Here is an 18,267-nt window from a genome sequence, read left to right as displayed (position 1 = left end):
GCTTTGTGGTCACTTGGCCAGTTTGCTGGGCAGAATATTCATGCGCGATCCGTGCAGGCGAAGTGCAATTTATGCTGGGACTGAGGCCGATACCGATACCGAGCCGATCCGAGCCTCATAGCCAGACACGCAGCGAGACGAGCCACGAAATTCGCTGTAAGTTATCAGGATGAAAACCGGTTGGGAGCGAAGCATAAAAACTGGTTTCCAGCGAGAGATGAGCTACTTTTTGTGACCGCCGTCGAGGCAACAACAAATGTATTGACAACGCCGAGCAGGATGACTTTTTGAATATCTGGATTTGGTTTAAGCACCGCAGAAGAGGCCATTAGGATTACATTTATGCTTTTTAATGGTAGAAAATAAATTTATTTGCATTACAATATTCAGGTGCTTGATCACTTTGGATGCCCTAAACTATTTGTAGGTGGGTGGAGGGTAAAAGGATTAACCCATTTTTGATTGCGACGTAAATAATTTACCCAAAAAAGTAGACGAATTAAACAAAAACCCTTAAAAAATATTACATAAAATTTGGGCCAAAAATAACTATGTTGTTTGAGACAATCTTAATGAAATTTCTTATTAACTTGCAGGAAGGGTACTCACAGATCGGCGCAGAGTGTCCACAAGAAAAACGCACATACAATGCGCCTTGTATTTTTATTTGGTTTTCCAACTTTTTGGGGTTGTGTGGTATGGCTGTGCACTTATACGCTTACATGTGAATATGTCAGCTTGTAGCGGCGTATGTGCGCTGTGTTTTCAAGTATCTATGTTTGGCTATATGCTTGTGTGCATGTATCTGGATCTGTTTGCCCACGGACATGTGTAGACGGAGGGAGAGGAGAGACCGAGAGAGCACAGCGTTCTCGAGCGCATTGCTCTCGTTGCATTCGATTCTGCTTCTGCTTCTGCTGGCTGTATGTTGTATTAATGAAAGTGAGTCCAGCGGCGAAAGAAAGCAGGCCGTGGAACTAAGACAAGTTCTGTTTTTGATTCTGTTTTTGCTTCTGCCTCTGTTCTCCTGCCTTCGGATTCCAAGTGCTGTCATGTTCTGCAGACCCACAGCTAGGGGTTAGAGATCGGTAAAATAACTCCCCCTTAGAGTTTCGACCCATTTCCAAGTTGGTAATCCGTCTTCATCATGATTTTTGATGACAGATAAGTACTTATTATATGTATATACATAAATATGTATATAACCCGAAAAGAGGCATTTACAAAAGTTTAATTAATGAAAAGTCTTTCTATACGTCTTGAGTAGATATTAAATAATGACATGTGTCTGTAATGTTTTTTTTTAGCTATAAATATAATTTAATGTAGATAAACTTAAGCGTTACCTAATATAATATTAAATTAGTTTTGAAAACTGAGATCTTAAGAAGCAAAAATAAAGGCGCAGGAGACTGGCAAGTCGATTCGACTGCACCTTAGTTTTTATGTGTTAATTCACACATACACGTGCACTTGCATAAACGCCTGTGTGTGCATGTCTGTATGTCTTTTCTCATTCTTGTTTTTTCCTGTTGCAGTCTTGTCTTCTACTCGTTTAATACAGAGGGTTGGAGTTTTTTACGTTCTCTCACATTCTCCGTGCTTCGTCTCTCACTCACTTGCTCGTTCTCTCCTCTCTCTCTCTTTCTGCCGCGCTTGAACCTTTGAATGCAATGCTTTGTTTAGCTTGATTTTCGAGCAATTGCAACTGTTACATGTGTTTATCTAGAATTTATATGCACATTTCTCAATTATGAATTATTGTCGAGCGTTAGAAGATGGATATTTACTGAGTATCGGATAATGTTCCAAAAACTCGATCACCGGCACTATCAAATGTTTAGATACACTTCCACACATGGGTACAGAATGTACCTGCAGATAATTCGATATACGGATGAATGTACATACATATGTATGTACATGTACACAATGTATGTTGATGTTAGGATATTTGTATGCAACTTGTTTCCTTATTCAGCATCCTCTCAAGACCCCCCATTTCCATCTCCCTCACACCCATTCGTATGGGACCCTACCATGCAGCATACCCGACTTAGAGCGGAGAAAACCCTTTCCTCTGTAAACCCTTTCACCACTTGCAATTATTGAAAATGTCAAGGACCATCATAAGCGAGCTTAGGATGAAATAAAAAATCGTTTTGTAATGGCGTTTATTGGTTTTATTAATTATCATGAGCTTTTAGTGGGCTGAAAGGCTTACGGCGAAAAGTCGGGCGTTGGGAGGGGAATTTAATCTATGTTAATTGAAAAGGACAGGCACAGCATTGCAAAATAAGATTAATTCCACCTTACACACTTCTCCTAATACACATTTATAAATGTTGATTTTGTTTTGTTTATTTTATAAATAGCCACATATTGTTTGTCGTATATCATATGGATATGATCCTTGGACCAAAAGAGCACCCCCAAAACATAACATTACCGATTACTTGTTCAATATTCAGTATAAGTTAGATTACGTACATATTTATGTATAATATTTTGTTTCTTATTATCTGTGCAATATTTGTACACAATGTATTTATAAAAGGTAAAAAATAACGAATGTAGAAAATCAATAGAAAGTAAAAATCCTACAAAAGATAATACCAAAGATCAGAGACTTTAAGTTTAATATCACAAAAATTATTCAAATGAGATGTCACTAAGCGCAAACGAATGAATGAGTCAAGCGGAGGCAGGCATTACAAAATCATAACACATAATACATACATACTATATAAATATCAATACTTTTTGTTCATTAGCTATTTGAGTATTCAGGATAGAATATTTAACGCTTGAGTTATGTATATGGAAATATAATTTTCTATTTGTAAATGGAGTATTTATTGCTATAGCCACGTTAACCCAGCGCAGCTGATAGCAATGGCTCCCAGGCCCTATTTGTGTCCATATAGAGTTGATTATACTGGTCGGCCAGAGAGTCACCGTCGTCTAGTATGGTTATTGGAAACAGATCGTTCTGTAAAAGTGTAACATTTGGTTATTTCGGAATTAAGGCTTAATAATCAACGAGAAACATACATTCTTAGACTGCCAAAGTTGCTCTAGCAACCGCAGGAAACGTTGCATTTCCATGCTGCTGGCAAAGAATATAACCAAATCGTCCTGATTTTCCAGGGGTGCCTCCTGGCAGGAGAACTCCAGTATGCACCACCAAGTCTCGCTCCGCGAGGTTATCTTAATGCCAGTCATCTCTTTGATGTCCGCACAAGTGAGTATGGCTAGGCCGGAGTTCTTTCCGTAAACACTGGTCATTCTTTGCGACTTTCCAGGCGATGCTACAGTTTCTTTTGGAGCTGCAGCCTCGTTTCCTTGCTTTGTGGGCGTGGAGCTCAACGATGAATATGAATGCTGAGTGCCACGCGTTGGCGTACTGATGGTGGAACCCATCTAAAAGTTCAAGTCAATATTATTACGAAGTTCGATTTGCTGATACGATAAGCACACTTACCAAGCTGCTGGTTTCAAAAACACTGAGCATATCCTCCTCAAGCAAGATTTCTTTATTTTCCTGAATGGTTGTTTTGTTATCCGCCTGTTGGCATATTTTTCGAAGTGGAGCCGAAAAGTCTTCACGCAGGGTTATTAAATGGTTTTCCGTGACGATTAATGTGCATCCAAGGGTTTTGTGCTTCTCTTCTTGAACCAAAACCTAAACACAAAAATAAATTGAAAACAAGGTCTTTAATTATTAATTAGCTACTTACGCTACTGGCAGATTGTAAAAGGGCTTGCAGCCACTCGGAGGCTACATACTCGTCGGGCGCTGCCATTTGCAGGATTTCGCCCTTTAGCGTTATCTCGAAGCAGTGGGGGCGCTCCGATTTCACAGTTCGCCGGGCGCCTTGGCACTCGGCAAGGGCCATGGCCCAGCTGGGAAGCCTTTGGGTGGAATCGTTGAACATATACAACACGCCAGCTCTAAGCAATAAATACACATTAAATTGAATTTCTTTATATATAGAAGGGTTACGAACTTTAGTAAAAAGAATCCTGGTTGCCAATATATTCTGTTCGAAGATGAAGTGCTGGTGGTCTGCCTAAGTCGTCGGTGCATGAGGAATCCCTTCATTGAGGGTCCCAGCAGTTCGCTTGGCGATTCGACTATCATAGACCCTCCAGCTGGCACATTAACCACTGCATAGAACATCCAATGTTCCGCTACGCCAACACAGCTGTTGGCACGCACAAAGGCCTGGAGTGGAGCCAAATGTTCTAGAGTAAGTTGACCAACTGCAGGTAGGGTGGATCCACTGCGTCGCGCACACAACTCCAGGTTGGCAACCAGGGATCCGGCTGGATAGGGTCCACCTGCGAGAAGGACCTGCTGCATATCCCGATTGCTGTTGCTAAGCAAAACTGTGTTGCCAAAAGGTCCCATCTGAAAAATATGTCGTATAAGCTAGCATATCAAAACGAAGTCATCCATTAACATTTACCAGTATGACATCCAAGTCCTTGTACGCCAAAACGAACTTGACACACAGACTATTGCGTTCCATATTCACCACATACAGAGTTTTATCAGTGAGTAGGACAAGTACAGGTGTCATGATGCCATCTACACTGTATCCTGTATACAGTTTGAAAGCCTGAAATGATTAGCAGTTTTTATAGTCGTTTGTTATACTTTTTTAAATCACGATCTACCTTCATTAGCTGCTCATTTGATTGTTTTAGATTGAGCAAGGATTTGCCTTTGAATATATCGATTGAGATCTCCCCGATACCAAGTTCGAAATTGGATAAGTTGCCTTGGAAATCGTTATCCAAACTTATCGCTAGTTCCCGGCGCGGCGAGTTCGTGCCACACATCTCAATCTCCATGGCAATCTCAGCATTTAAGTCATCGATCAACTCGTAGTTCTTTGGGCGCGCACCCTTCACATATAGATCAGAACCTGCATGCCTCTGTTCGGTTCGCAATTTATCGGCGAAGAAATTATTCTTGCGTATGGAGGTTTCCATAATTTTCTTCTGCGTGACATTGCGAAGGAACCGATTAATAAGTGAAGTTTTGGCCGCAGGAGCTGGCGGCTTCAGCAAATGACCATAGTCCACGTCTGTGTAGTCTACGATGACCAAATCGCTGTCCATTGAGCGCGCATTAGTCGTATCTGTGGTAGTTATAGTCAGGATATCGTCGAATTCTTCGCTGAGAATAGTGCTCTTCGAGTCCCGTCCACTGCCTCCTGGTCCTCCGCGTCCAGCGGCCAGGTAGGTACTGGGGCTATGGAGGCTCCGGCTTTGGTGTGAATGCTGTTGGTCGTAGTAACGGGGCGGCTGTAGGGGTTGTCCACGCTTCTTGAGCGGCGAAGGAAGGTGTCGGGACTGACGCTCCGCGTTGCCCAGCTGCGGATTCATTGCGATTTGATGGTTGCAACTGGTGTTGGTGTTGGAACTAGGTTCGGATATGGTGGATGAGGAAAAATTCCGCTGAAGTTTGCCTGCGGGTGGTGCTTGTTGCTGCGGCTTAGTGGTTTTTGAAGCTATATAAGCGTAATGAAATGTGTTAGTTATCGCAGAAAATATTAAATTAAATAAATACTCTTTGCTCACCAAAATAGTTATCTGTGACTGCCTGCTCGTCCTTTACAACTGGTGTTGCCACGGCACTTGAGCTGTCTTTGAAGCTTCTAAAGAAATTACTAAACGTCTTGGCAATGGGAGCATCCAAAAATGATTTCTTAATTTGACTAGCTGCCGGCTCTGCGATAGGAGTGTTTTGCTCAAGCAGACTGGCTACACTGGTGTGCTGAATGCCGGATGAGAGTTCGGATTGCAGATCCCCCGTCTCGTAGGATACTCCGGTGTGCTCGAAGACAGTGCTCTCACAATTAATTATAAACTTGCTGCGGAACTCGCCCTGTGCGCTGCCAATTGGCACTGTTTCCTTATCGAATTCCTCTTGGCGGTGCAACATCAGTGACTGTTTTGACTCCATTGGCGAGGCTTCCGTGGAGCTGGCACCATCGTCTTCGTTCTTATGCCGCAATTGCTCATCAACGTTGTGCACAAATTTCTTAACTGGTTGTGCCTGCTTGCTGCCGTCGAGACTCTTGCTGAGAAATGGCTTAGCTTTAAGAGGTGGTGACTCGGTCACTGGCCGCGATTTGTGCTCTGGTGTTTGCTCCAACTCTGGGACACACTCCACCACCGCCTGCAGATCCTCGGAGCCCTCTGGAACTCCGCGTTCCGGCAATGGCATGGTAAAGATGCTCTTCAGCGACCCAAATATCATCTTGCTACTATTGTCCAGCAGCTGGTGTTTAATGTCGTGCACGTTGAACTTTTTCACCCGCCCATTGAGATCCTGCTCAAGAATGACATTTGTTTGTAGCCTAGTTTTCTTCAAGCAGCTCGACTTTGGCTTCTTCTCCTTATTCCATACAGACTTGACTTTGGGACTGTCAGCATCTCCGATATTGGGCTCGGAATAGTAGCAATTGTCGCCTATTTTTGATACAAACATTAATCAATACTTGTCACATGAATTGTAATAAAATGTTATATATCTTACCGATTAGGTTGTTGTTAGCATTGCTCATACCAATGCAATCACAGGAGCTGCTCTTAGCCTGCTCGTACTGCTTGCGATTCGCATTGGAGTTTTTGTCCTGTTCGTCCGAATCCAAACTAGAGTTGGAGCTGCTACATACGCATTTGTAAAGTTGGGGTTGCTCCTCTTGTTTTAGGGTCGCTGGACCGTACTCAAAGACACCTGAGGTGTCATAGTGAAGACCGGGCGCCTCGTCCGTGTCAAAAATGTTGTCATAGTCCAGCACATCCGAGCAGGCATTTCGGTAGACCAGATGTCTCTTTCGCCTGGCGCCTCCGCCGCCGGTAGCCTCCTCGCCATCGTCTTCCCTGCCGGCGGCGCTGAGTTCATTTGGTCCTTCCGGACGCTCCCGATCCGGACACCACGAATATCGTCCTGGAGCACCGGCCACGCCCGCTGAGTTAGCGAAGGCCAATTTCCGTCCGTTCTTGTAGGTAATGAAGCCATGCTCAATGTGAATGTTGTCGGTACGAGTGTTCTTCAGAATGTCCTCGTGGAAGGACACTCGCTTTTTGGGAGTTTTAGAAGCGGACGCAGCTTTGTGCACTTTGCGACGGTATACAATCTTCTCTGTGGTGTCAAACGTAGAGCACTCGCTGATGGTCATAGACTCATCCGGCGCTGCAGTCACATTGGAATTTGGATCCATCAAAGGGAGGGGCATAGGTCTCACGTTCTCCTCATAGGAGCAAATGGACTCTACCATCACATCGCTGTTTTCCGAGTCCAAGAGCTGTACACCCGAATCGCTGGGCGTGGTGTCCTCCAAGGTGCTGCTGTTCAAGCTGGAACTCATCTTGTCCATGCCCAGATTGTTGTTGGCCTTGGGCAACAGTGGGGATTCCATGGTCGTTTCGATTTGTGATTTTCGCACTTGTCAAGAGTTATCTACGCAGTGATTTTCGTCTATTTACCTATGGAAAATTTCAAAAGTCGGCAAACCATTATTTGTGTATCTCGGCGTTCTTGCTATTAATCAATATCCACAAGTTGCACAATGCGCCGCAGCGAAATCGCGCCAGTGCACAAAGGAAAATGACCCCTGACCCACCACCCCCTTGTAAAATAGCACCGGGATTAAATTTACAACCCGCCGATTTTGGCACTCACCTGCGATTGTATCGCAGGATTCCATGTTACTTTCGATCTGGGTGATTTTCGTTTTCTTTTACGCGTGCTTTCAGGGCCTTAAGTGCGGATTTTTCGCCACTTGTACATTTTAGAATTGCAAAAAAAAAAGGCTCTTGGCAAGTGAAACAATCAATATTTTGACCTCATAGAGTTGCCAGTTCCGCGAACAGATGATTGCGCGCCAGAGCTGCCAGACGGGGGGAAGTGGCTGGCAACGCGGCTCGTTACATCAAAGGGAAGTTCCGGTTTTCAAATGTTTCTCTTTAAATTATTATCTTTTATTTAAAATTTCAACGTTTATTGAACATTTAAAGTAAAATATTTCTTGAAGAGTTCATTATGCCAATTTAACATAAATTCTATTAATATTCCACTTTCAGTCGTCTTTTTACTTAAAATGTAGAAAAAAACGTATTTGTATTTTGGAAATATTTGTGATTCCAAGCTAAAACCAAATCCAGAACAGTTTGTGAAAACGTTTCTCGAAAGCAAATGCCGGAACTTGCACGATAAAATCATTTTTGACATCGACAGTTGGCGCCCAGTTCGCTTAATTCGCGCAGTGAAACGGTTTTTCATATTTCGCATATATTTCTCGCAAATACAGAGTGTACATTTAAATTAATGCCCTTGTCAGTCGGTACGCACATCATTTCCTCTTTGCCATTTCGCTGGCCCGGGGTCAGTTGTCAATTTGAAAAGTAGTGTAGGCGAATGCCAATGAAAGCGAATGAAACCTTAGAAATTAATTTATCACACTTTGCAGCACATCACAATCGTCGCGATAACTCTGCCGTTTGTTTATTGGTTTTTGCAGCGCGACAAGTAAAATATAATTCCTCGCCAACTAATCCACCAAGCAAGCAAGTTCACCTCCACTTCCATCCAAGCGCACCCAGAGATGAGCTACTTTGGGTACTGACATGGACTGCGGTGCAATGAGTCCCAGTGGAACATTATCAGAGCCGAAGGTAGTGTGTTCATAATGCAAAGCCCAGCTAGCAAATTGGTAGAATTCAGGTGCCTGATTGCGTTGGCAATATATTTGCACGCGCTGGAGCAATCGATCCAGCAGTGCCATTGTGTTCATGGTTACAGGTGAGTCCGAGTGCGTTTGCCCAGTTTCATCAGATTTACGCCACAGGGCTGTTCTGTTCCACATATGCAGAAATAACACGGAGAGCGCCGAGCTGGTCTCCCACTACGAGTCGAGTCTTTCGCTCCCGGACATTCTGCCCATTCCCTCCAAGACGTACGACAAGAACCGGGCTCCTAAGCTGCTCGGTCAGCCCACAGTAGTCTACTTCCATGTCACGGTCCTCTCGCTGGACTCCATCAACGAGGAGTCTATGGTCAGTCGCATATTTCCATGGCCCTTAATAGTCCAATACTCATCACCAAACATTAATTGCACTTTCATGCTCCTGCAGACCTATGTGACGGACATCTTCCTAGCACAAAGCTGGCGTGATCCCCGCCTGCGGTTGCCTGAGAACATGAGTGAGCAGTATCGCATACTGGACGTCGACTGGTTGCACAGCATCTGGCGGCCTGATTGCTTCTTCAAGAACGCCAAAAAGGTCACCTTCCATGAGATGAGCATTCCCAATCACTATCTCTGGCTGTACCACGACAAAACGCTGCTCTATATGTCCAAACTCACGTTGGTCCTGTCGTGCGCCATGAAGTTTGAGTCCTATCCGCATGACACCCAGATCTGCTCCATGATGATCGAGAGTTGTAGGTGGCAATGCAATGATTATCCCTATTCACTCCCTGCAAGTCCTGTATCGCTTGGAACATTCCATTCCGCTTCTTGAGTCACAATTAATGTGGTTGAAAGAGTGCTGTTTGATGCCGTAAGTAATCGAGTTCTGATTGGCAGTATCCCATACGGTGGAAGATTTGGTTTTCATTTGGAACATGACCGACCCACTTGTGGTTAATACGGAGATTGAGTTGCCGCAGCTAGACATATCAAATAACTACACAACCGACTGTACCATAGAGTACTCAACAGGTAAGGCTCACAACATCTTAAATATAATATATTATATTTATTTAATAATTATACTTAATAATACTTTAAGGTAACTTCACCTGCCTGGCCATTGTGTTCAACTTGCGCCGACGCCTGGGCTACCATTTGTTCCACACTTACATTCCCTCGGCTCTGATCGTGGTTATGTCGTGGATATCGTTTTGGATAAAACCGGAGGCGATACCGGCCCGTGTAACTCTGGGAGTGACCTCACTGCTGACCCTGGCCACCCAGAATACACAGTCGCAGCAATCGCTGCCGCCGGTATCGTATGTGAAGGCTATAGACGTCTGGATGTCGTCCTGTTCGGTGTTTGTATTCCTTTCTCTAATGGAGTTTGCGGTGGTCAATAACTTTATGGGGCCGGTGGCCACGAAGGCAATGAAGGGGTATTCGGATGAGAACATCAGTGACCTGGACGATCTAAAGGTGAGTTGGAGGAAATGTATTGAGGTATTCTCAAGCTGACAACTCCTAGTCTGCACTACAGCATCATCGCGAATCGATTATTGAGCCCCAGTACGACACTTTCTGCCATGGCCATGCCACAGCCATTTATATAGACAAATTCTCGCGCTTTTTCTTCCCGTTTTCGTTCTTTATACTCAATATTGTCTACTGGACAACGTTCCTATGATGGATGGAAAAGATTCTCCGAAGGAATAGAGCGTAAACAATGATAATACCAAGCGCATTTGTTTAAAAATGTATATTATCGTTTGTAAGCCACAAATAATTGCATTAAAGTATGTATTATATATTGATTACCATGTAGTGTATAAATAAAGGAAAGCGTTTAATAATAGGGTTTAGTTTAAAGGAAGCAATCAAGAAATGCATTTCAATTGCGCAACAAAGGTGGAATAATCTTTGGTAAATTCACTATAAACCTATATAGTTTAGGCATAAGGATATATGTATATATATAAAAAAATTATATCAAAAACTTGCGGGCGTGGCTTTTCCATTTTATCGTTATTTTATCATAGTCTGATTTTTGTTTGTTTATATAATCACATAATTTTATAGTTTCTTTACATTCACATTTACAAATGGATTTCATTCTTTAACTAAAGTTTCGCTTGTTGCTTGGCATAATTGTTGCTAACATTTATGTTAATGGGTGCGAGCGATTTCTCAAATCAACTAAGGGAATTCTAAACTGAGCTATTTAAGTTTAGCTATGATATGATGGCAGAGCCACAGATTCAAAATATTAATACGTAGAACTGGAAACATACTGATTTATCCTATAACAAAACTTCAGATCGCCGAACAAAACAGAAAGGAAATTTAACGAAATTCATGTGGTGAAAAAAGCATGATTTTGCATCATCTACCTATTGCAAACATGCCTGCAACTTTTCGATCCATTCCTGTGCCAGATTTGCATTGATTGCGTAGAAATTATAGATGCGCTTTGATGTTTTAAGCTAAAAACAAAAGTAATTATAAATAGGTTCTTGTGCTCGCATTGTCTATTGTACTCACATCAAAAAATCCCTTTTCATCTACGCCCTTTGCGCCAATTTGTGCAGGCTGTGCAACAGTTACAGATTGGACTTCAGCCAGTTCTAAAAGCAAATTGAGCTATTATTAAAAAGTTCTTAATCAACATAATATATATATATCTACCAATGATGCCCTTGGGAGCGGTATCTTCGGAAGTGTCATAGTACCGAAGCTGGTGCTTGATAGAGTCCAACACGAACCATCGCTGTTTCCAGCCCTTGAGCAAAGCGCCACGTTTGTACAAATGTCTATAGGAAGTTACAAAATATCAAAGAAATATATTTAGGAAACCATTTCATAATTTGCCCATTAATTAGCCACACAAAACTCACCCCTCATGTGTCCGATTTTCGGCCACGTTACTGCTAAACTGGTTATAGAAGTGATGGCTTGAGGTGCGCGCCGTTGTGGCCGCGCTGGAAGCGATGCTTGCCGTGTCGCCCTGCGACATGTTCACATTCGGCGGCCCAACAGCTCCGTCTATGGCCTTGTACTTTGTGCAGTTCTTCATGGAGTGTTCCGTGCATTTCTCGTGATAGGAGTTGCCGCAGTCCATGCACCGGTAGCCAACCGGCCCCCAGAGCAGCTTGGTGCAGTGGTTACAGTTGGTGGGCGTGGTGTATGGATGCTTTTCGAAACGATGTGGGTGGAAGTACTTGTCCTGGTAACCTGCCAGACGACCCTTCATGATGATCTCCAGTGTGGAGCGTTTGTGCTGATGCGTCTGCACGAAGATGTTTCCCAGCGATGCATTGCGAGCAACTGGCTCCAGTTGGGGCACTTCCAAGCTGTTCCACACCTGCAGCCACTTTTGGGGAAGGTGTCCTCGCTCCGTCTCCGCTTGCTTGACCTCGCTCAGCAGGCAAACGTAGGCGTTGGGATTGCACTTCTCCATGTTGTCGTATCCGGCGGTGATCACCATGCGTTTTCCCTTCGTCTCAGACAGATCGATTTCGTCGTCCACAGTGGTCACTTCTAAATCGTACGGCGCTCCCTGGGCCAGCTCTTCGTTGGTATAATAACACCATAGATCCAAAGCAGCCACATTATTTTGCGGTCGCAGCGTCATGCTTTTATCACCCGAATATAGGAAATTATAAAATATGGGCGTCTTGTTATGCTGCCGTTCGATATAATCGAAGATTGAGTGACCAATGCGATTCAGGGGAGCGGGTGCCCTTTGGCTTCTGATATCCAGGGGGTACACGCTGCACTCGTCGTCTGATCCATTGGTCGCCATACCACCGACTCCAAACATATGCTTTGCATTAAGCGATCCTCGTTTGTCCTCCATTGCGGCAATCCCCGAATCCGATCGCTCAAGCTCACAGTCAAAGAGGAAGGTGCGGAACCGGCACGACACTGAGTGATATGCCAGGAATCTCAAATAGAAATCATTAAATTCGAAAGCCATGGGAAACTGGCGTTGCAGTTGATGAACCACATCGAGGAACTGCAGAAAAGTGGGTGCAAACGCAATATTTGTGTTCGCATGCGAGGGCTTCAGGTTACTGCGATGCGCAAAGCGGTGACCAAAAGCCAACCACTCCTTCTCAACCAACACACGGAATCCGTCCAGACTTCGGTAGTAGGGATCCAAGCACAGCTGGGCTATTGAACTGAGTTGGGCGGTCACATCGGAGCCATCTTCCAGAGACAGCATCACGCTGCTCTCCTGCAAATCGATCAGGTCCACCACGGCGCCAGACAATTGCATTAGTGAGGAGATCTGTTGCAGCCAGTCTGACTGCTCCACCATCTTGGCAAAGCTTTGTCCATCCGCCTCGTTGGTATTGTGTGATGGCATGCAGGCGCGTATCAGCTTTTTGAAGGCCGGTCTCGATTGCCTGATGTCCGGATAGTCCACGGGAATGAAGTCCGCGCAAAAGTCTACATTCATGTTGGACTTGGCTTGGGATTTCTCTCCTTTAAATGTAAAATAAATATTAGAAAATGTTAGCTTTAGAAGAGAAATATATTCATGCTTACCCAATGCATAAAGCCGCATTTTGCGAAAAGGATGTGCCGATGAGTTTTTAGAATTTCCCTTCATAGTTCCGGTTTTACCTCCTTGACAGGACTTGTTGCCATCACTAATGTCCAGGTTGTTTTTATGTTTGCGCGACAGTTCCGGAGTAAGAGGATGTCGATCCTCGGAGCAGCCGTGGCCTATCAAAGAGCTCATCGAGAGATTCATGCCCGAATACTGATTGAGAGCCAAGGGCGTTAGCTTAGGCATTGTGTTTATGAGGGCTAGGAAGTATTTATCCTGCTCGGGATAATGCGTGACATCGTGATGAGCGTTTGTCGTGCTCCCCGTGGTGTTTTTCAGCATGCCAATGACCGATTTGCTGTTGGGTTGACCCCCTCGTATGAGCAGCGCTCCATTCGCATGCCGCCATGTGGGCAGTGGTATGCGCTGGCCCTTGAAGCACCGACCCAAATGCATTATTGCCGCGTCACTGCACTGCACAGGGGCCACAATTATCGCCGGATAGGAGCGGCAGGTGGCATAACTGGTATTAACATTGCTTATACGGAAACCGCGCTGCGACTCCGCATCGAAGCCGAGTCGCTTCCAGTCCTGCACATAGCTCCTCTCCCGCATCCGTTCGACATCTTTTGTGGTTAGCAATCTGGGCATGGCATTGTTTTGGGTTTCGAACTCATCTCCATCTTCCAGCTCATCGTCGATGGACTGCGTTTCCTGCGCATCTGCACTTCCGTACTCATAATCAGAAACCAATTTGCGCTTGGTCTGCTGCTTCTGCTTGAATCCAGCCTTTTTGGCCCCGCGGAGCAATGTTTTTTTGGCGAATCCTTTTAAGGTGGAATACTTCTCTTTTGTTTTCAACGGAGCCACTCCCTGGAGCATGGTGCCGTATGATTGAAACGCAAAATACTCAAACTCATCAAACGGATGGCGCGCTTTGCTCAATATCTTTCTAAAGCTCTCAATCTGCTCGGGAGTTACTTCCGGATCGAAAGCGACCTTGATCAGTTGAAAGCTGCTGGAACGCAGCTGCAGTCCTTCTGTCAGCGTTTGATCCAGATGAGCCAGGTACAGCACCGATATCTTTTTCTCCTTCAGCAGGGAAGCAATCGGAAAAGTGCGCACAATCACCTGCTCACAGAAGAGGGGATCGCAAGGGGAACCCTTGAAAATCACACGGTAGTTGGTGAGGAAAAGGGCTCCCTCGGCGGGTATCAGGCACTGGGTTTCATCTTCGCGTCCATCCGGCATAAGGAAGCAACGCAGGTGGTCGGTTACCAGGTCCTCTCCAGGAAGCAGGCATGGCGTTTGAATCTTGGGCTTCTGCACGTGCGGATGACGCTTGGCCTCGAGATAAACCGGTTCCAGGGACTCGATGTGCATATGCACAACACCCGGCACCATGTCATGCAAGTTGCGTATATGCTCGGAGGTCACTCCACCTTCGGTACAAACGCAGTCAATGAAGCGTGAAATGGTTTTCCCAACCGTGACACCTATTTCCAAAGCATTGTTCTCCTCGAATCCTTCGTCGGAATGTTCGCTTAGGCTGTGTGAGCCCATAATACTGTAATTTACAATTTAAAATACATATATAAATATAAAATCGATGCTAGAAACTTATTAAGTACTACCTATTTGAAACACTCTGATTTTCCTCCAGACGAAAAGCCGGTTTTGGCTTACTGGCTGCATCCACATTGACATCCAGGGGAATCAGCAGGGAAACCATACGGTTGGCAAAGTGAATCGCCTGGCTGTACAACGTGGACTCCTCTGACTTGGCTAGCTCGGCTTTTTTCTCTTCCTCGATGCTGGGACTTTTGCGCAGCTGCTCCGCTGTAATTTCAAGAGCCGTGGGCTCCTCAAGAGGAACTTCGTCCAGCACACAGTTCGCCTCCTTTTGATGCTCGTTCTGACGGCGATGAAGCAGATACAACGCCTTTATCTGACCCTGGACATCCTGAAAGAACGTAGACTCCCAAAACTGCAGATTTTTCCAGATGGCGTGATCCTGTATCTCAGTGTACGCGAATTGCACTACTCCAGTAGAAAGCTTGCGGCAGAAGATTGTAGACATGGGCAGCAAAGCCGCAGCCACTGTGTACTCATCAATTCCCGATGATTTTTGCAGTGCCTTGTTCATGAATCGCACAACTAACTCAAACTGTTGATGGTCCAGCACTGCCTTATTGCCGTGCACATATCCAAAGAACTCGCGACACAAGATCAAGCGCGCGTCCCGATGCATCAGGGTGCGCATTACAGCCGGCAGCAGTTTTCTGGCATCTGTGATCCGGTTCTCAAAGATGTATGACACACAGATACGCAGCACCTCCAGTCGTCGAGCGGAGTTTTGGACATTGGGACGCACATCTAAAGCCTCGGGTAACCTGGGTCCCATCGGAATAATCCGGTGCTGATTACGTGTTACATGAAAGCGTTGTGGCACTCCGTTCTTGCGTATTCCTTCCTGTATGATAAGCTCGACCTTTTCCGAGCTAATGCGCGGAAAGGCGGGTTGATGTATGCGCTGGAATGCGCCGTCCGGCGGACGCAGTACCTTTTGGGCATAGCTGATGTGAGCGATAGTGCCCTCATTTTCATATAATACTCGTCCCAATTCCTGGATATGTGTGAGTATCTGAAAGGTAGACGAATACAGAGGGTCATACATAAATATCCCTTGAATCCTTGGGATCTACTTACGAGATTCCGATTCTGCGACTCCGATTTAAGCAGTTCATTCATTGAGCTGTAGAGCTCATCCCAGGCATCGGAAGAACGCCAGGGAGGTCCTCGTTCGTTGACGAATGTCGTGAAAAACATGCTGTCCAGGACCCTAAACAGGAATTCGCTCTCGATCAGATCGCGGGCACCGAGGAATCCTGCCTTGTGAAAGGTGATGACTGGCTTTGGGTGGATCCGAATGATTGTCAGGCAAGAGCGATATCCCTGCAGCAACTGGGCGAAAAGGCGCATGAATATGGCGCGAAGTTCCTTATCAATCTGGGCGTCAGTCTTGGCCATAGCAGAAGGCCGTTCTAATGTAGGAAACGCCAGATCAGCTTGCGCCAGGTTTGGAAACAAAATCATGCTGAGCATGTCCTGCGTCTGTTCCCACAGCGGTGAGGGAAGAATAGGAACAGGCGGAGTAAGCGATTCGGGAATGGTAACGAGACCTCCATCCAAATCCACCACAATAACATCCAGTAGATCCGTAATCTCAGTTTGCAGTGAGCTATGTATGCCCATAATGAATGGTGTGGGTGTGGACAACACTTCAGTGAGTGGCGCCGGCAGAATTGGTATATAAACATGAGTATAACGAAAGGGATACATCAATGCCACCAGAGCTCTGCAGCTGTCCGTCAGGTGCCAATAGCACTTGGAAAGAAACAGTATCTTGTTCTCTGTCATCACGGCGCAAAGCAGTATCAACACATTCTTGATGCCCAGCTGCTTGAAAAGGAAGTGGACTCCACTTCCGGTTGTGGGCAGGGATGAGCTCTGTGGCGGCTGAAGCGACTGCTTGTCGCCTGCTCCAATGGAGAAGCGCACCTGTGGTCCACCCGCTGGAGGAACTTGTATGCAGCCCAGAATGTTTCCTATGAGTGTCTCCAATCCATACGCCAGATTCTCAATGTACACCGTGTATATGGTGCCGAGACAATTCTGCAAAAAAGCAAAAATATGGGTAAATCTTAGTTTCTTAGCTCAGAGTACTGAACTCACTTTAAATGTCTCGGCACAGTCCAAGCGCGATATGAGCACCAGACATTTTGGTGCATACATGACGCTGTGGTGCGTAATGGCAGCCGGCGTGGATGTCGACGTGATGCCGTCCGTCGAGGAGGGTGTGGCTCCCAGCAGCCTGCTGCTCCCGATGGTCTCATCCTCGTCGTCGACACTGCGCGTTTGCGTAATGGCCACCGTCTCATGGAAGCTGAGGCAGGCGCAGTAGTGCTTGTTGGCATCGATGTCCGTCAGCACAGAGACGAAGAACTTGGGCTCCTGTTTCTCGTACGATAAACTCCAGCCGAGCGGCTGGCAGAACTGTCGGAATGATAAGGTAAAAGTCAGATATGCTACGAATTAAGTGTGGAATGTTGGAAACGCACCCATTCAATGCCGTCGATAAACGGAGTGTCCGGCCAATCTTTCTCGGGAAAGCGCTGAACGATCTTGCCGCATGTCGGCTGGCCGCCCACATTGCTGGCAGTTTCTGGGGAAAGGGTAATGGTTGCTAATTAAGGCTGATGGACATATGGGATGTACTACTCACTTTCCTTATCGCTGTCGTAGCCGACTATTACGAAGTAATCAGCGAGTCGGGACATCTTGCCCACCACATTGCCGGCCAGTCGTCTAGGATCCTACGGCTCTTTACTAGCCAAATCTGTGGAACAAAGAGTTGAAGATGTTTTATTTTGATTTTGAGTTTTTTTTGCTTTTTGTTTCGTTCTTGTGGCTGGGGCAGCGGCAGATGGCTACTATTCGCCAATGCCGTCATTCAATTTGATATGCTAATTAGACTCCGTCTCTGCGCTCGGCATAAATGATTAGCTCCACGGCGATCGAGGGGCCGAATTGTTATTGTATTGTCTATGGCGCCCGGAGGCGTTTTTCAGGCTTTACGAGTCTTGGTCTTCACTCTTTTTTTTTTCTTTAACCACACCCCGCCACGCAAAGTGGAATAGTTCGCCGGGAATCGGACGGGCCAATCTATATATATATATATCCGCGCACACACCTCGCAGCCGGCTGCAGCCGAAATCCCCGCTAACTGCCAGCAAATCTCAAGGAATTCGGGGCAATAATTATTATTTTTAAGTTCGCATAGAAAAAGATAGATGCAATACACAATAATTTTCACGAGTTAGCCAACACTTGATGCATCAGCTGATGGAATGTGTCGATATCTTATTGGCGCTCTCAATCTATCGATAGTTTTCGACTGTGCTACAAATTAATCGGCGCGCGCTTAATAGATCAATT

The 18,267-nt window shown here is 45.5% G+C and overlaps 3 protein-coding genes across 6 annotated transcripts; 1 reads left to right on the top strand and 2 right to left on the bottom strand.

Annotated features, from left to right (window-relative positions):
• Positions 1–2,165: 2,165 nt before the first annotated feature.
• LOC6537391 lies at positions 2,166–7,862 on the bottom strand. Its single transcript, XM_002097911.4, has 10 exons — positions 7,703–7,862; positions 6,554–7,506; positions 5,593–6,486; positions 4,684–5,522; positions 4,473–4,625; positions 4,011–4,414; positions 3,741–3,954; positions 3,485–3,685; positions 3,055–3,423; positions 2,166–2,992 (listed from the first exon to the last, which is right to left on the bottom strand). Exons 2-10 carry the CDS (start codon positions 7,437–7,439, stop codon positions 2,873–2,875), a joined length of 4,080 nt encoding a protein of 1,359 aa, XP_002097947.1. The 5' UTR covers positions 7,440–7,506; positions 7,703–7,862; the 3' UTR covers positions 2,166–2,872.
• Positions 7,863–8,208: 346 nt separating this feature from the next.
• LOC6537390 (glycine receptor subunit alpha-4) lies at positions 8,209–10,567 on the top strand. Of its 4 annotated transcripts, none has more exons than XM_015192840.3 (7): positions 8,209–8,363; positions 8,541–8,821; positions 8,892–9,075; positions 9,154–9,463; positions 9,609–9,743; positions 9,814–10,193; positions 10,243–10,567. In XM_015192840.3, exons 2-7 carry the CDS (start codon positions 8,709–8,711, stop codon positions 10,399–10,401), a joined length of 1,281 nt encoding a protein of 426 aa, XP_015048326.1. In that variant the 5' UTR covers positions 8,209–8,363; positions 8,541–8,708; the 3' UTR covers positions 10,402–10,567. The 4 variants fall into 4 exon arrangements, with proteins under 4 accessions (XP_015048326.1, XP_039231426.1, XP_039231424.1 ...); XM_039375492.2 differs by having other exon boundaries at positions 8,219–8,404; XM_039375490.2 differs by having other exon boundaries at positions 8,219–8,429; positions 8,490–8,821.
• LOC6537389 (myotubularin-related protein 13) lies at positions 10,459–18,174 on the bottom strand. The gene is made up of 11 exons (XM_002097909.4): positions 18,023–18,174; positions 17,555–17,668; positions 17,391–17,494; positions 17,005–17,325; positions 15,979–16,944; positions 14,904–15,913; positions 13,266–14,836; positions 11,609–13,202; positions 11,400–11,524; positions 11,256–11,338; positions 10,459–11,197 (listed from the first exon to the last, which is right to left on the bottom strand). The coding sequence occupies exons 2-11, from the start codon at positions 17,607–17,609 to the stop codon at positions 11,105–11,107; spliced, it is 5,922 nt and encodes a 1,973-aa protein (XP_002097945.1). The 5' UTR covers positions 17,610–17,668; positions 18,023–18,174; the 3' UTR covers positions 10,459–11,104.
• Between the last annotated feature and the right edge of the window lie 93 nt (positions 18,175–18,267).

This window comes from Drosophila yakuba, chromosome 3R (genome assembly GCF_016746365.2).
Source record: "Drosophila yakuba strain Tai18E2 chromosome 3R, Prin_Dyak_Tai18E2_2.1, whole genome shotgun sequence".
Lineage (NCBI taxonomy): Eukaryota > Metazoa > Arthropoda > Insecta > Diptera > Drosophilidae > Drosophila > Drosophila yakuba.
The sequence above is the reverse complement of the archived record's forward strand: the minus strand, read 5'-3'. Positions and strand labels throughout refer to the sequence as shown.

Bases quoted from the DNA above. Each gene is read 5' to 3' on its own strand.
- LOC6537391 (XM_002097911.4), bottom strand. From the start codon at position 7,439: ATGGAATCCCCACTGTTGCCCAAGGCCAACAACAATCTGGGCATGGAC. The intron at 3,955-4,010 runs GTTCGTAACCCT...TTTATTGCTTAG, and splicing joins CCAGGATTCTTTTTACTAAA to AGCTGGCGTGTTGTATATGT. The intron at 3,424-3,484 runs GTAAGTGTGCTT...TTGAACTTTTAG, and splicing joins TTTTTGAAACCAGCAGCTTG to ATGGGTTCCACCATCAGTAC.
- LOC6537390 (XM_015192840.3), top strand. From the start codon at position 8,709: ATGCAAAGCCCAGCTAGCAAATTGGTAGAATTCAGGTGCCTGATTGCG. The intron at 9,464-9,608 runs GTAGGTGGCAAT...TCTGATTGGCAG, and splicing joins CTCCATGATGATCGAGAGTT to TATCCCATACGGTGGAAGAT. The intron at 9,744-9,813 runs GTAAGGCTCACA...TAATACTTTAAG, and splicing joins TACCATAGAGTACTCAACAG to GTAACTTCACCTGCCTGGCC.
- LOC6537389 (XM_002097909.4), bottom strand. From the start codon at position 17,609: ATGTCCCGACTCGCTGATTACTTCGTAATAGTCGGCTACGACAGCGAT. The intron at 17,326-17,390 runs GTGCGTTTCCAA...TCATTCCGACAG, and splicing joins TTATCGACGGCATTGAATGG to TTCTGCCAGCCGCTCGGCTG. The intron at 14,837-14,903 runs GTAGTACTTAAT...TGTAAATTACAG, and splicing joins AATCAGAGTGTTTCAAATAG to TATTATGGGCTCACACAGCC.